Source organism: Balaenoptera musculus, chromosome 5, assembly GCF_009873245.2.
Source record: "Balaenoptera musculus isolate JJ_BM4_2016_0621 chromosome 5, mBalMus1.pri.v3, whole genome shotgun sequence".
Classification (NCBI taxonomy): domain Eukaryota; kingdom Metazoa; phylum Chordata; class Mammalia; order Artiodactyla; family Balaenopteridae; genus Balaenoptera; species Balaenoptera musculus.
In genome coordinates this window covers 64,385,168-64,402,888 of record NC_045789.1, presented here as the reverse complement: position 1 = coordinate 64,402,888, position 17,721 = coordinate 64,385,168, and the positions used below count along the sequence as shown (strand labels likewise).

The following is a 17,721-nucleotide window of genomic DNA, read 5'->3' as shown; positions in this document are numbered from 1 at the left end:
TCATAGGAGGCCAGAATCTTGAAAACTTTGTGACTTTTGAAAAACAAATTATTCTCCTCCTAAATTTTGAGTATTAGCTGGTGTCAGGAACTCAAGAATTCCTGTGATATGCCAATGCCAGCTCAGTGCTCTGTACCCAGTAGGACTGCAGTCAATATTTGTTGATAAGTCATCATCCCAGATCTGCACTGATCACCATGGAAACAGGGCTCTTGCAGAGGTAGCGCTGACCTGTGCTAGACAGAATAACACTGCTTCTCCATAGATGGACTGAGTTTGGTAGACAGGGCATAAAGTTGTGGGATTATTAGGTAGAATGAGAATCCAGATAGGGTGTACATTCCTTAATATACAACTGAGAAAAACAGACAGGCAAATGCAAGGCTGGCAAAATCTGAATATACTGGGGCAGAATTGGTCATCGACTAAAGCTGTCTCCATTTGTATCATTGACCCATAAATCTGAGATTGTCTGGGACCCATCTGGCTTTGCCCTTCAGAACTTAAAAAGAACCCTGAGTGGCTAATGTAATCCCTGATATCTTAGAAGTGTGTCTGAAGGCAGGTCCACATGTTTTGCCCAGAGTTGAGGCTCATAGTAGTCCCTTTTCTTAGAAAACCTCACTGAGTCCGACCCAGGAAGGCAGTTGGGTGATGAGGTTTGGGGATTCAGGTTCTAGGATTGTGGCACTATTCCTTCTCTATCAACACTGTCATTCCTAGGACTGGGAACCTGGATTCTGACACAAAGAAATGGAATGACTTGGCTCTCTTTGCCAACTTGCAGACTATGATATTGCCTCTTCCAAACCCTGAAGGTCCTTAATGTTGCAAAATAAGCATGATGTAACAAAACAAGTATAATTAGGAGACAAACCAGGAATGGAGAAAATATAATGAATATAATGAATAGATAATTTATGAAAAGAGTTATAGGTTTTATGAGCCAGAATACATTCTAAACTTCCCTAACTTTTTAAAGAAATGGTTCATAGAATTTTAGAACAGGGAGGGACTTTAGATAGTATATAGTTTAGTCTCTTTATTTTACAGATGTGGAAACTGAGGTCCCAAGAAGCAAGAAAATGGTAGCGGTGACTAAATAAACCCAGATCTTCAAGATTCTGGGGCTTGTTTCCCCACATTCACATGACCTGTTGAGATGAAGAGCATCTCTCTTTATTGTTGAGAAATAGTACACACAAAAAAATAACAGTTTTAGCGACTGTTGGACTTGGTGATGCTAAACAGACAACCCAAAAAGCAGAAATATTTGCCCAGAGGGCTGCGTTTAGGTAATAAAATTAAAGCCATAATGTTTGTGGTTCAGGAGTGACCTTTGTGAGGTTTCCTGATGTTTGTTGTAGAGCTCCTGTGACTCTCCTTGAAGGCTTTGGACAGTGAGTTGTGTGGCAAATATTTGCATTTCTAAGACACTTGTCACCACAGAACCTAGATTACCTCACAGAAATGATTCCCAACCATACAAGGCAAAGGACAGCTTTGGGTTTTTTCCCCTGATTCCACATCACACAAACCCAGTGGTTACTAGTCAAAGAGGTAACACATCCAAGATATGGGTGTTAATTTAAATCACTGACCCTTGGAATCTCAGAATTAGGTTGTCATTTATTCTACCAGTATCTGGTGCACGAATTAATGGAAAGGTTCTACAAAACAGATAGTGGTTGTGTCTTCTTTGTCTCTCCAGAATAAGACATTGCCAGAGTGAATCTATTACCTTTCTGAGCTGTTGTCCAAGATTCAGTCTGGGCATGAGAAACCTGGTGGGGGGCAGTGATTCTCAAGGGACTGCCTCATCCCCACAGAGTGCTCTCCAGTGAGAACAGAGTAAGGAGCCAAAAGAAAGAAACTTGGTATTAGTGCAAAAGAATGGTGTTCGGATCAAAGAAGAATAGCCCGACCGGACTGTCTGACCCAACCTGGAGTACTGAGACAGACTATATCATTTCATTTGAAAATCTTTTAAAACAGTATTTTTTTCTGTTTTCAGAAATGATATCAGAGTAGCTCTACCCATAGGTAGGCACAGAGGACCAGGTGAGGTTGTATTCCTTTCCTAGACCATTTGAACACTAGTGGTTTCATTCTGCTACCACTTGGGTCTGTATTTCACAGGTCATCGACTCAGTAAGCAACAAGCACTTGGCCCAGTGGCTCCAAGACCACTTGGAATGAATGTCACTTTGACTTTGGTTCATTTCCCAATAGTACCATTGAGAATTCCTGCTAAATTTATCAAGAATTGATGCTCACATAGTAGAACCTAGTGGCTTCTGTCTTACATCTCTAAGAATTTTACATACTCAGGCAAGGTTTGAGAATTTGACCCTCAAGTCACCTTTTATCCTGTGGGGACTAAAACTGCACCTGCCCTTAAGTTTAAAAAATTATTAGTCAGGGACTTCCCTCGTGGTCAGTGGTTAAGACTCCACGCTCCCGATGCAGGGGGCCCAGCTTTGATCCCTGGTCAGGGAACTAGATCCCGCATGCTGCAACTAAAGATCCTGCATGTCGCAACGAAAATCCCGCATGCCGCACCTAAAGACCCCAAGCAACCAAATAAATAAATGTTTTAAAAAATTATTAGTCAATCAAGTCATTCTGAAATCTGTAACTAATTATTTAACTAATATTAATTGAATCTCTGTATTATCAATAATTACTACAGTTTTTCCTCAGAATTTTCAGCTGTCTAACCACTTAGGTCATTTCCAGTTAAACCCATTATAGTCACACGAGTTACTAAATATCCTCCACTCATCAATCCTCAGTAAGCATTACATTCTTTAGGGCCCTTTTCTGGTTTATCAGTACCACCCAGCTCTCACTTTAATGAAGGTACCAATGTAAAGACATAAAGATTTTGAACTTGAACTGTTAACAGTTCAATATTGAAAGAATAGCAAACTGAGACCACTGAATCTTTTAAAAATCATTTTTTTTTAAGGAAACAAGTGACGCATAATAATATCACAGAGGCTACAACCTTGCAAACATGATGATTGGACATGGTAAGCAGAAGAGACCAATTACTCTAGACGTATTGGTAAAACCTTTTCATGCCCAGAGGATGGGAAATAAATCCCACTGAAATTCAGGAGATTTTCATATTAATACAATTCTAGAGGTCAGTGGCCTGGGGCATGTCATAGATCCCTTTTAAGGCGAGGGATAAGTTGTTGCATCTGGCCCCTCCCACCACCAGCAAGAGGTCCAGCACCCAGTTGGCTTCTTTGGATGCTGGAGGCAACATATTCCTCACCTGGGTCTCGGGCCCATTTACCAAGGGACCCGAAAGCTGTTCTTTTGAGTAGGGCCTAGAACAAGAGAAGGTTCTGCAACAGGTCCAGGCTGCCGCGCAAGCTGCTCTGCCCTTTGGGCCATATGATCCAGTAGATGCAGGGCTGCTTGAAGTCTAAGTGGCAGATAGGAATGGTGTTTGGAGCCTTTGGTGGTCCCTATAGGTGAATCACAGCACACACCCTTAGGATTTTGGAGCAAAACCCTACCATCCTCTGTAGATAACTGTCCTTTTGAGAAACAGCTTTTGGCTTGCCCATGGGTGTTAGCAGAGACTCAACGCTTAACCACGGCCCACCAAGTTACCGTGTGACCTGAGTTGCCCTTTATGACCTGGGTGTTGTCTGACCCACCAAGCCATAAAGCTGGGCATGCATGGCAGCACTCCATCATCAAAAGGAAGTGCTATATACTAAATCAGGTTCAAGCAGGCCCTGAAGGCACAAGTAAATTATATGAAGAAGTGGCTCAAATGCCCATGGTCCCCAGCCCTGCTCACTGCCTTCTCTCTCCCAGCTTGCACCTATGGCCTCATGGGGAGTTCCCTATGACCAGTTGACTGAGGAAGAGAAAAATTGGGGCTCATTATTGATGGTTTTGCATGATATTCAGGTACCACTTGAAAGCTGTAATGCTCTAGCCCCATCCTAGGGCAGCCCTGAAGGACAGTGGGGAAGGGAAATCCTTCCAGTGGGTAGAATGTCAGTCAGCGCATCTGATCATTTGTTTTTTTTCTAAGGAGAAATGGCAAAAGGTAGAAGTCTATAACAATTCATAGGTTGTGGCCAGTGGTTCGGCAGGATGGTCAGGGACTTGGAAGGAATATGATTGGAAAATTGGTGACAGAGAGATCTGGGCAAGAGTTGATAGACCTCCCTGAATGGGTGAAGGATTTTAAGATATTTGTGTCTCAAGGCAAGACTATACAGTGGTGGAAAGACAGTCTCTTCAATAAATGGTGCTGGGAAAACCAGACAGCTACATGTTAAAAAAATGAAATTAGAACATTCTTTAACACCACACACAAAAATAAGCTCACAATGGATTAAAGACCTAAATGTGAGACCGCACACTATAAAACTCTTAGAGGAAAACATAGGCAGAACACTCTCTGACATAAATCTCAGCAATATCTTTTTCTGCCCATCTCCCAGAGTAATGGAAATAAAAACAAAAATAAACAAATGGGACCTAATTAAGCTCAAAGCTTTTGCACAGCAAAGGGAACCATAAACAAAATGATAAGACAGCCCACAGATTGGGAGAAAAATATTTGCAAATGATGTGACCGACAAGGGATTAGTCTCCAAAATTTACAAACAGCTCATGTGGCTTAGTATCAAAACAAACAACCCAGTCAAAAAATTGGCAGAAGACCTAAATAGACATTTCTCCAAAGAAGACATGAAAAGATGTTCAACATCACTAATTATTAGAGAAATGTAAATCAAAACTACAATGAGATATCACCTCACACTGGTCAAAATGGCCATCATCAAAAAATCCACAAACAATAAATGCTGGAGAGAGTGTGGAGAAAAGGGAACCCTCTTGCACTGTTGGTGGGAATGTAAATTGATACAGCCACTATGGAGAACAGTATGGAGGTTCCTTAAAAAACTAAAAATAGAGCTACCATATGATCCTGCAATCCCACTCCTGTGCATATATCCAGAGAAAAACATGGTCCGAAAGGATACATACACCCCAGTGTTCATTGCAGCACTGTTTACAATAGCCAAGACATGGAAGCAACCTAAATATCCATCGACAGAGGAATGGATAAAGAAGATGTGGTACATATGTACAATGGAGTATTACTCAGCCATTAAAAAGAATGAAATAATGCCATTTGCAGCAACATGGGTGAACCTAGAGATTGTCATACTGAGTGAAGTAAGCAGACAGAGAAAGAAATATCGTATGATATCACTTACACCTGAAACTAATACAACATTGTTAATCAACTATACTCCAATATAAAATAAAAAGTTTAAAAAAAAAAAGCTATTTGTGACTCATGTAGATGCTCTCCAAAGAGTGACCTGAGGGGGATTTTAATAGTCAAGGGATAGGATGACCCATTCTGTGGATACCTGGCAGCCTCTTTTCCCAGCCACCCCTGTCATTGCCCAATGGGCTCATGAACAAAATGGCCATGGTGTCAGGGATGGAGGATGTGGATGAGCTCAGCAGCATTATTGACTTCCACTCACCAGGGCCAGAAACCAACACTGAGTCCCCAGTATGACATCGTTCCCTGGGGTAATCATCTAGCTACCTGGTACAAGTTCATTAAATTGGACTGCTTCCATCATGGAAGGAGTAGCACTTTGTTCTTACTAGAACAGACATTCTGGATACAGCTTTGCCTCCTCTGCATGCAATACTTCTGTCAAAACTATCATCCGTGCGGTTACATACTATCTCATCTACTATAATGGTAGGTCACATGGCATCACTTCTGATCAAGGAACTTGATAGGCCCATGCTCATGGAATTCACTAGTCTTGCCATGTTCCCCATCATCCTGTAGCAGCTGGCTTGATATAGTGGTGGGACAGCGTTTAGAAGACTCAGTTACAGTGCCAGTGAGGTAGCAATACTTTGTGGGGCTGGGACAATGTCCTCTCAGATGCAGTATATGTCCTAAGTCAGTATCCAATATATGGTGCTGTTTCTCTCATAGCCAGGCTTATAGGTCCAGGAATCAGTGGGTGGAAATGGGAGTGACTCCATTTTCTTTTACCCCTAGTGATCCAGTAGGAAAATTTTTCTTTCTGTCCCCTTGACCTTAGGTTCTGCTTGTCTAGAGTTCTTACTTCCAATAGGTGGAATGCTTCCACTAGGAGACACAACAATGATTCCACTGAACTAGTTGTTGAGACTCTCACATGGCTCCTTTGGGCTCCTCATGCCTCTCAATCAACAGGCAAGGAAGAGGGCTGCTGTATGAGCTGGAGTGATTGATTCTGATTACCAAGGGAAAATTGCTGCTACTATATAATGGAGGTAAGGAAGAGTTTTTCTGGAATAGAGGAGGTCCCTTAGGGCATACTAGCATTCCCATGTGCTGTGTGGTAATCAAAAATTACAACAACCCAGTTCAGGACAGCTAATGGACCAAGGTCTTCAGGAATGCAGGTTTGAGTCAACTCACCAGGCAAAGAGCCACAACCAGCTGAGGTCCTTGCCGAGAGCAAAAGGAATGTGGAATGGGTAGTGGAAGAAATAGCTATACAGACCAGGTACAACCACATGACCATTGCAGAAACAACCCATGATAGCTATGAATATTTCTTCCTTATTTTGTTATGAATATGTTTGTATATATATTAACCAAATATGTTTTTCTTATCTCCTTATCATCTAACATAAGATGTATTAATAATAACTCTATGTCTCAGTTTATAAGTTACAGGAGGAGTGTGAGCACCACCCAAGCACTTCACATATTCTTCTGGGGAACGGGTTAGTGTGTTTTCAGATGTACATAGGATAGTTGTGTCATGTCAGTGGAAGTATGTGTTTGTTATTGGCTTTATGTGGAAATGAAGCGTGGTTTGAGGAGCTGAGCACAAGTGCCAAGTTGACAGAGGGTGGGGTGTGATCATTTTGCTGCGTCAGCTGGACTAGGCTGTACTCCCTAGTTATTTAATCAAACACAAATATTGTTTCATTGAGCTGTTGCTGTGCAGATGTTTTGTATGTAATTAAAGTCCATAATCAGTTGACTTTAAGCAAGGGAGGTTATACAGCATAATCTGGGTGGGCCTGAGTCTATACATTGAAAAGCCTTAAAAACAGGACTGAGGCTTCCCTGGGAGAAGAAATTCCACCTGGGAACCAGCAGTAAATTCCAGCCTGCCCTCCCTGAGGACTTGCCCTATGGGTTTCAAACTTGCTTAGCCAGCCTCCACCTGGCATAAGCCAATTTCTTGCAATAAATCTCTTAATGTATTTTACACACACACACACACACACACAAACACACACACACACACATGCACATACTCATGCACATGCACACATGCCCGTGCAAAAACACTTCCTGCTGGTTCTGTTTCTCTGATTAAACCCTGACTGATACAGCCTCAGATATCCCTAAAGCTTTTGTTTTACCCATTAGTGCTGCCAGCTGGGCCCCCGCACTGATCCCACAGGTGTTGGGTGTTCAATAGTATGTGTTGAATTGAAATGAATTTAAGGTGTTCAGCCCTCGTGTAGAGGTATCCTTTGTTGAGGTACTTGGCTGCTGCACTAAATATGCAGGGCAAGGTATCAGGCAGCTCCCCCTGCCAGTATTCTCCGCTCAGAGTCGGGCGTTGATTCACAGCACCCTCTGAAACTCAAGTGGCAGAAATTGGCAGTGAAAAGAACCACCACCCACACGTCTTATAGTATGTGGGAGAAATGTGGCCAAACACTGAGACTTCACATGAAAAATCGTATCTGCCTCTGTTACTGCTTCTCAATATTATTTGGTTTCTCTTGTGAATTGTTGTGAAACATGTAAAAGGGGGTTCTGAGATAGTCCAATGGGAAATACCAGAAAAATGAAAAATTAATGTGGTTTGGAGAAACAAAGGGCCAAAGAAACGAGTGGTCCTTGCCTAGACCTAGTAAGTACAGTACAAACCTATTTCAGTAGGTTCTGCTTAGCATGTGCAGTCAATTTTGCTATAACATGACATATGTATTGCTGAAAATCGATGAGCTCTGCAGAATCACAGAGTGAAAACCAAGGGCTAATGGGAAAATGGGATAGCAGCACAACACAAAAAATTTTAAGTGACTTATTTAAAAGGGTAGGCACCTAATAAAAATTGTAGCACAGTTTTACACATGTTAAATGATAATGAAATAAACAATACTCCAATATATATGGTACTTTACCTTGAAAAAGACAGAGTTTTCTCGTGGACTAGAGCATCGGACGGCTGCAACTTGTGAGCTATCGTGAGGCTGTGGAAGGGGGTTTTTTCCGAAATTGGACAGAAAGCTGTAACACCACATGTGCGTGGGTTTATCTCATAACACAGGTGGCAATCTGCGGGAACTGGTAGACATTTGAGGTGTATGTGTGTGGGGGGTTTGTGTGTTCCTACACACCTCAATTCAGCTGAGTGCAGTTTTCCGCACTCAGTGTTTCTCGTGGATGGGATAACATATGTCAATCACGTTGGAACAAACTTGCATTTTCAGAACAAGTGTGATTACGGGGCTGACAGTGCTGCCTAAAGAGATCACCACCCTTTATCTGTACTTTCAAGCTCCCAAAGGTTCTTTGTAAGTTTGGCGCAAATTCATTTGTTAGCAAAAAGTAAGGTGAATATAAATGTTTTCCAGAAACACTGCATTTGATTGTAAAGTGCTGTCACAGACCCCACTGGGGTTTAAATATGCCTCTTTACAATCTGAAAACTTCTGATTTCTAAAGCATGTCTAGCTCTAAGGGAATAGGGAACAGTCCATCTGTATACTGAGTGTCTGTTTAGTGTGAGGCATCGTGTTAAGGCATGGTACACAGCAGTTGCCTGAATCCTATAATTTTACTAATTTAAGAGGAATTTTGCAGTGCTTTTCTTAGCCCTGGAACATCAGAATACTTTAGAGAAGAAACTGTTCAGTTAAAAAAGATTGCTAGACGTACACTCTAGTAATGTAAACTCGTGTTTACTGGGCAGTGTGCTCTGGAATTTAGGGGAGGAATTTAGTGTGTATAAAATATATGGTACCTAAAGAAACTAGAAGACATTTGAAAGAAATAGTGAAGACATTGTTTCCCCGAGTGTGTTCAGAGGAACACTAGTCATGATAGATGTCCAGAAAGTCAAGTTTGGGCAGCACTGCGTATTCTCTGCTCTTCTGGAGCACAATAATGATATCAGCATATTAAAGACCCTGAAAGGTCCCATAGTAAAGAAGCATGTTTAACTTTGTTTTACGTGGATTCTCAAATGTACTGGTCTTTGGATAAGAACCTGGTACTGACCCACAGAGCACATTCTGAGAAACTCCAGACTAAGACGTTTATGATGCTCCAGATGAACTATGAGAGGAAATTCTGTTTCTCATTTGGAAGTGTAGCATATAAATCCAATGCAGAGAAATTGTATGCTTTTATTATTTTAGGTTTAGAAATGAAAATGTAAGAAGTGCATTCTTACGCCAAATGGAAAATGAATCAGATTTGCTTGACTTGCCCAGTGATTTTTAATTTTTAGAATCTTCTATATAAACTAGCAATTATGATGGTGCAGCCACCAAATGGTATGTAATTATATCCATGAAATAACGGATAGTGAGTACTTTTTAAAATGAAAACAAATTCCCTAAAGTAATTATTGGATGATGAAAATAAATTAATTTAATTCAGTACTTAAAGAATGAAAATTGGGCTTCCCTGGTGGCGCAGTGGTTGAGAATCTGCCTGCTAATGCAGGGGACACGGGTTCGAGCCCTGGTCTGGGAAGATCCCACATGCCGCGGAGCAGCTGGGCCCGTGAGCCACAACTACTGAGCCTGCGCGTCTGGAGCCTGTGCCCCGCAACGGGAGGGGCCGCGATAGTGAAAGGCCCACGCACCGCGATGAAGAGCGGTCCCCGCACCGCGACGAAGAGTGGCCCCCGCTTGCCGCAACCAGAGAAAGCCCTCGCACGAACCGAAGACCCAACACAGCCAAAAATAATAAATAAATAAATAAATAAATAAAGTAGCTATAAAGTTTAAAAAAAAAAAAAAAAGAATGAAAATTACTGTGATCCCTGAAGCAGTGTATGTGCAGATATAGGTTCTTTCATGTGAAAAATTATGGCACAGAAATGCTGAAATATTAAGAAAATGTGATACCCACTGTTTTTTCTCCTATAAACTCAATCTTACCATTTAAGATGGTCCATTTCCACAGAAGCTGGTAAGCAGATGTTTCATAGCTAGTAAGACATGGGATCAGGATTCAGGCCAACTGCTCTCATCTCTGGGGCCTACATACTTAACCCCTAACTAGAGCTGCAGTCATTAAAAAAACAAATTTAGTAGAAATAACATTTCTTTCTTCTCCCTCCCCTCCTCTCCCCACTGTCCCAACCACCCAACAAAAGTAAATTTCTGTTGTAAACTTCTAAAATGCCATTCTAAATACTTCAATGTTAGAGAATACTTTGCGAAGCCATACTCCTTCTACATGACCATTGTATTTTGGAATATTAATAACGTTGCAGAAGTGTTCTGTTTTACTGCATTGTGAAAATTGCTTTGATCTTTTAGGCCCCATCTGTACAAATATATTCACAATGACAATTGGCGTTATTTGTCAAGAAAAATAGCTGCTGTTGATGACCGTGCACTTAATCCAGTTGATTCTGGGGAGACAGATAGTTATTACAGCCCCCAAATCATAAACTGATCATAAAATAGTTTATCGAGTGGCTATGTACAGACACATGCTCAGGTTTTCATAATGGTAGTTGTAGCATAGAATTTCAAGTGCTTCATAAAATTTAGGTACTTGCTTTTTTTTGGAAAGAAAATCACTTTATTCTAATTAATTCACAAACAAAAGCATGTTTAAGAGGCCACACAAACACACACCCAGCCCCAAACGCAATACCATCTCCGTGAGCTTCTATATGGTGAGAATACCCTCTTCCACTGCAATCCTGAAGCACAAAAGCTATTAATGATCGAGGAGAGGTTTAACTGGTGGCTTCACACTTCACATCTTCACCATCAATTATATTTTTAATGCTAAACCAACGTGGTCATGAGAGATGATTTTTCATGCCTCCAATTGGGACTTCTTGATGAAGCTAACCCGTTCGCCAATCTGCACTGTTTTCAGCACCTCGCTGAAGCCTTCACAAAGCTTAAGGTCACCCTGGTTCTGGGCACACTCCAAAAACTGTTTCACCTCAAAAAAGCATGGGCCACTCTGCTGCTGCTGTGCAGGCTGGGTTCCCTGAGGCTCCTGGTAAGAGATGTCAAGCCTTGAGGGCTCAGCATTACTTCCTCCACTGAAGCCACCAGGGAGGGCATGACCCAGAGTGTGGCCGATGGCAGAACCCACAGCCACGCCGGCTGCAGTGGCTGCCATCTGGGCCATCAGACCTGGCTGCCGGGGAGCAGAAGCAGGGGAGCCAACGGCAGATGGTGGAGCCGCTGCGGGCGGCTGAGCTGCGGGCGCTGGCCTGGGTGCACTTCTCATCTGAGGTGCCCGGCTGGCCGGAGGGGCCACGCGGGGTGTGCGGCTTCGGCTTCCACGAGGCACCTTAAATGCGCGGCGAAGCGGGGTCTAGAAGAGCGAGACTCGGAGGAGACCCCGGCTGCTTCTTAAGTACTCGCTTTTTTGATATAAAAGATCTTAGACCTAAACATTGAGAGTAAAATTGGGGAATCAAGTAAATAAGAGTATAACTCCTTCCCTGATTTATAAAATTTTATTCCCTATTAACGTTGCTAAATCACAGTTTGCTGTCCGAATGTTGGGTGGACCTCGTTGCAGTTACTGAGTTTTTCCTAAAGTTAATCCTGGAAAAATAATTAATTGCCACAGTCAGTAATAAAATAATCATAAAAATAAACTTCTAAATTTTATTCAAAATGTAAAGATACTTCTGACAGGAATGTATAATTAATGTTGGAAATGAGAATGTGGGAAATTTTTTTTTTATAACTGAGATGTCACCAAACACTAAGACTTTGAAGCAGACGTCTAACAAAAGCTTCTGTGTTCTGACTCCTCCTCTGAAGAAAGATTGGTGTTCTTAGGACTTTGAATCTTTTTTTTTCTCATGGTAAGAGGATTGTTTGTTGGATGGAGAGTTCAGGTAGGTTTTACTGTTCTTTTACCTTCCGGGTAATAAGTAAGGCATTGATGAAGAAGCAGCCTTTCCCAAGTAATTTATGAGAAGGGCGCTGTCTGACATCTGGACTTTGACATGTCTTCCAGGATGATGTGTGTGGGCTCATGCCAAGTGATTGCCCATATAACATGCAGCACAAAGTGCTAGGCTGCCTGGATTACAAGCAGTCCTCAAACGACCAGCTCTACAGATAGGTCACCTGAAGGAGACCATTCTGTACTCACATGAAGCCCACCAAGTTCTCCGAGCTGAGGCTTCCATACCCTGGTGCCCTCTCCTAGACTGTCTGTTCACTTTCTGCCCCGCCCCCCCCCAATATGACCAGTGCAGCAAATATTTTATCTGGTGGCTGCCCCCATTCAAGACACTTGAGGCAGGACTTCCCTGGTGGCACAGTGGTTAAGAATCCACCTGCTAATGCAGGGGACATGGGTTCAAGCCCTGGTCCAGGAAGATCCCACATGCCACGGAGCAACTAAGCCCCTGCACCACAAGTACTGAGCCTGTGCTCTAGAGCCTGCGAGCCACAACTACTGAGCCCACACGCCACAACTATTGAAGCCTGCGTGCCTAGAGCCCGTGCTCTGCAACAGGACAAGTCACTGCAATGAGAAGCCTGCGCACTGCAACGAAGAGTAGCCCCTGCTCACCGCAACTAGAGAAAAGCCCACGCGCAGCAACAAAGACCCAATGCAGACAAAAATAAGTTAAAAAAAAAAAGACAGGCATTACTCAGCCATAAAAAAGAACAAAATAATGCCATTTGCAGCAACATGGATGGACCTAGAGATTCTCATACTGACTGAAGTAAGTCAGAGAAAGACAAATATCATATGATATCGCTTATATGTGGAATGTAAAAAAAAAGGCTACAAATGAACTTATCTACAAAACCGAAATAGAGTTACAGATGTAGAAAATAAACTTATGATTACCAGGGGGTAATGGGGGGAGGGATAAATTGGAAGATTGGGATTGACACATACACACTACTATATATAAAACGGATAACTAATAAGGACCGACTGTATGGCACAGGGAACTCTACTTAATACTCTGCAATGGCCTATATGGGAAAAGAATCTAAAAAAGGGTGGGTATATGTATTTGCATAGCAGATTCACTTTGCTGTACAGCAGAAACTAACACAACATTGTAAATCAATTATACCCCAATTAAAAAAAAAAAAAGGCCCCGTGCATTACAAAGGCCCTCATCAGCCTTCTTGGCTGACCATGTAGACCAAGTCACCCATCAGTTAAATACCCATTCAAGAAACTGTAATTTAATTTGCCTTTAATTACAGTTAACTCTCTTGGTTCCAGCTCAACTGAACCCCACCAAATCCACCTTGATTTTAGAGAAAGGGATGACTTTTTTCCCCCCATCAATAAATTCTAACATTCTAAAATTCTCTACTTAGCTTAAAAACTAGATTTGTGGGCCCAGGCTGGAGGTAATGATGTTATCATAACTGATACTTTCAGAATTTTGCTATGGTCTTTTAGAATATTTCTGATTAGAGAATTTGGGGTTAGGTATTTCTACAGTGGGAAAAAAAGCAAATGATATAAAAGGAAAAAGGAAGAATTTTACCTCAGAAATAAGTGAAATGTAGCCTAAGTTACTGTTTGACCATTTACTATGATGCTGTCAAACTTAGAAATCAGATGTCACTTACATTATTTTGAGCCTTGGACAGTTGTAGAGAAAGTACTCACTTATTTCATCAGGCAGTGCCAAAGACCAATTCTATAGTAATTGTAATGATACCTTATAGAATTTCAATTCTTCTAACATTTCCCTAATATTCTGTGGTGGTCTTCAAAAACTACTGATTATAATTTTTTATATTAGCCTTTGGAGATTTTACTGATGGGAACCAAAAGTAGGTTTTGTGAAAATCTGGCCTATACTCCTGAATAAATAACCACTGAAAACATACAGACATTATGAAATAAACCCTCCAATTTTGGGGTTTTTTTTTTTTTTACCATTTTTAAATGATATGATCTCAATTATATTGCACATTTCCTTGTCTTTTAAATAATTTAACTCTGAGGACTACATGCCTAGCACAATGCCTTATGTATGGGGGCATCTGCTATGTTGTAAATCTCCTTTCCTTTTAAGGGTGATACAGTATGTTATTTCAGGGATTGATGAAGTTTGAAGGTGTGTTTGTATTTATACTAAGGATTCCAGACTGTTATCTTTTTGTAATTGGTGATTATACTTTCTGCTTCCTCACTGTCTCACGCCACTGCTCAGAGCAAAGTAGTTTCTTCCTCACGTCAGATTTTCTGTGAACTCTTAGTAAGGCCAGAGCTGCAGATCACCAGAGGAAATGATATGACTACCTTGAACCTCATTAATGTCATTTTTATACTCAGATCTCTCTGTAGACTCTGGCCAGCAGAGATCTGGGGGCTCTGATACCCAGCTGGGGGCTCGTACCTGTGTGTTTTGTGCAAGTACTTTCCTATACACATTGTGAGTGTTCATCTCTCCTTTTCCCTCAAAGCTCCTGACTTCAGCTTCCAAGATATGTTTCCCATGACACAGACAAGTAATTTCATCTCTCTGGGCCTCAGGTTCCTCACCCGTGAAATAGGGATGTTAGTAGTAACTACTTCCCAGGGTTGTTTTGAAGATAACTGAGTTAATATCTGTAAAGGTCTTAGAGCAGTTGTGCATAGTAAGGGTTAAATACTTTAAAAAAAAGATTGACCACTGGATAAATGACTCTTTAAGCTTCTTAAAGAAAAGGAAAGATCTGAGAAGATACTTCTCCTGGTAGAGGGTGATTTACACTTTCTTTTCTGGGGTAGGAATGGAGTAATTTGGAGGGATTTGTATCTGAAGGAGCAGAACTGAAAGGTACCTAAAATATCTGTAGAAAGTGCTGGCAGTGAGCCTGGGTCCTGACTGGATCAAGTAATATATGGAAAGATGTGCATAGCAACTCCTCTGGGGGCTCGTCATAGTAGATCTTAAAAGGAGACAAGAGGAATAAACTGGAAATATATGGGGATGGAGGGAATTGGGGACAAAGCTTACACCAAGAGTTAGAAGTCATCTTCTGTTACCTAACAAAGGCTGAAAGAGAGTGATTCTCAGGGGAGATGATATATATATGTAAGTCACATACACAGATATATAAATCTTTTAACCACCTGTCTGACTTAGGTGTTTTTCTCAGCTTCTTCCGTGGAAAGGGGCCCTGGCCATCTGCTTTGTTAAAAGAAAGCAGGCAGCAGCTTCGTGTGGCACGTGCAGGGGATGCCCTGCCGACCACCATGAAGCTTGGAAGCCCTTCGTGGTGCCCGCGGGCGCTTGTCGAGAGCCCGGGGGGCGGGGGGTGGGGTGCGGGGGGCCCATGCCCGGGGCCCGCCTCGCCCGCTGCTGCGGCTGCTGCGCGCACCGGCTGCCCGACGACGGCGCTGGCGCGCGGCCCGGTGGCTCTTGGCTCCAACAGCTGGGCCGCCCTTTGCCCCGGCTCGCAGCCCGGTGGTAATTCTCTCTAGGCTCAGAGGGGCAGCCCTGTCAAACTGCAGCGTGTGTTTATCTTGTAATCCGCAGACAAGAAGAAGGGAGGCAAATTCCAGCCTTTGAAGAAGTTGTTTGGCAAAAGGAGAAAGAAAGGCACGTCGACGGCCCGGGAGGCGTCTGCAGGGCGCAAGGGTCGCTCTCCCCCGAGTGTCAGCAATGGGACCTTCTCTTCCGACGAGGAGACCCTGGAGGACAGCCTGAGGTAATCACTCGCACTTTTTTTCCTGACCTTCAGCGGAGTTCCGGGGTGGGGAGTGGGGTCCCGAAGGAGGCAGAGCGGCATCTTCGTGGGCTCCACTTCTGGGAAGGTGGAGGCCTGCGGTGCGTGGTGCGCTCTGTGCGGAGACCTTACCTCGGGGAATTAGCATACGCGTCTGGCCGCACTTTGTGGGAGAGCGTAGAGATGTGCGCCTTTATCTTGCTGCCCTCACTGGGGGAGGAAGGCAGCAGCTCACTGCCTTGGCTCGACCCAAGCTCCTCGGGTTGGAGGAGACCATGTCCCCCTGTCCCATTGCCTGGCGAGGAGGAAGGGTGGTTCGTACACTAGGTTTTACACCCGCGTTGAGGATGCAAACTGCTGGGGCTCAGGGTGTCACCCTTCATCCCCCTGGCCATGTCTAGCAGCTTCCAGAACCTGCCTACAATGGGGCTTTCAGTTTCTGCGTCTTGTTCTCTCTCTCTCTCTCTCCTCCCCTCCCTTCTCCCTCTCGTCGTCCTTCTCCTTCTCTCTCCTTCTCGTTGCTCTTTCCTCTTTTGTCTCTCCTTCTCTTCCTCTTAGAGAACAGGCACTACATCTGGCTGTTACCGTGTCAAGAACTCAGAGAAGCAGGGTAAGGAGGTACTTTCTCACCTGAGTGCTGGGAATTGAAGTCAGAGATGGTTACGTTCTGCTACTGACAGCTCAGAAGTCAGCTCCTCTGAGAAGCCCTTTCCCACTACCCGCTCTGATTTGTTTGCCCTTGACTGCCTGGCTCCCGCAAAGAACTTGTTACTTTCTCTGCAAATGATTGATCAGCTAGTCTGTCTCTCTCACTCAGCTGCCGGTTCTATGAAGCCAGGGACCAGGTTTTATTCAGCCTCACCTTAGGCACTCAAAAAGTGTTTCCTATGAATGACTGGCACTGCATTAAGTTGTCCTAGCACGTGTTGAAGGCATAGATGATGTAACCTGTGATATTCTCACTGTGTTTGAAGGACAAAGACGAAAACAGCCTCGGTGGTCTGTCTGTGAGTATAGTGTTGTCAACTACAGTTGAGCCCAGATTACAGAATCCTCAGGCAAGCCGTGCACATTAAGCATTATGGTGCCCACAACAGCATTTGTTAGCCCTAAGTAATGCTGAGTCTTTTCCTCCACAGGCCTGTATTTGTTTTCCATTGTCTTTATTAAGGAAACTATTGAATTTAACCAAAGAGAACAATTTCACTGAAAGGAGAACACAGCTAGCACCAAACTAACCCAATTGTTGGAACGTCAGTATCAATATAGAATTGAGTATTGTCCAGCACGAATCAGGTTTGACTTTACTTTGGTTTCTTCCCTTGCAAAATAGGAATGTGAACCTTTTTGCTTCACAGCATCAGAATGAGGTACAGATACTAAAATGTGACCAAGTAGCAGTTTAATGCAAAATCTGAGATCAAGTCTGGAAAGTTCTCCTTTGGAAGGACTGTCCTATGAAAACGCAACTTGTCTTTTTTATAGCAGGTTATGGTTTTGTCAAGTCTCTGATTTCTTGCTGAATTTTATTAGCCTCTTAGAAGACCCTAGACCCTTGTTCTCTTCCCATTTAAGTGGTATTCTGTTTACCCCTTGGGGTTTTCCTTAAGGTTTTAAGTTTTAAAACTTAAAGATTTTAAGGTTTACCTTGGGGAAATTTACATTGGATCAAACAGCTACATTTCCATTAAATGTACGTAATGTTACCTGTTCTTATTGATAAACCTATATTTATGAGACATATACTATATTTTAATTATT

General features: G+C 42.8%; 1 protein-coding gene across 1 annotated transcript; it reads right to left on the bottom strand.

Annotated features, from left to right (window-relative positions):
• On the bottom strand, positions 1-16,023 carry LOC118895305 (coiled-coil-helix-coiled-coil-helix domain-containing protein 2-like). Its single transcript, XM_036852243.1, has 3 exons — positions 15,838-16,023; positions 11,159-11,617; positions 1-33 (listed from the first exon to the last, which is right to left on the bottom strand). The coding sequence occupies exons 1-3, from the start codon at positions 16,021-16,023 to the stop codon at positions 1-3; spliced, it is 678 nt and encodes a 225-aa protein (XP_036708138.1).
• Positions 16,024-17,721: the final 1,698 nt, after the last annotated feature.

Excerpts from the sequence above, each read along its gene's own strand:
- LOC118895305 (XM_036852243.1), bottom strand. The coding sequence starts at position 16,023 with ATGCCGCTCTGCCTCCTTCGGGACCCCACTCCCCACCCCGGAACTCCG. Across the intron at positions 11,618-15,837 it reads ACGCCTCCCGGGCCGTCGAC|ACCCCGCTTCGCCGCGCATT; the intron begins GTGCCTTTCTTT and ends TCGCTCTTCTAG. Across the intron at positions 34-11,158 it reads TCAGCGAGGTGCTGAAAACA|TCACAAAGTTTTCAAGATTC; the intron begins GTGCAGATTGGC and ends GTTTTTCAAAAG.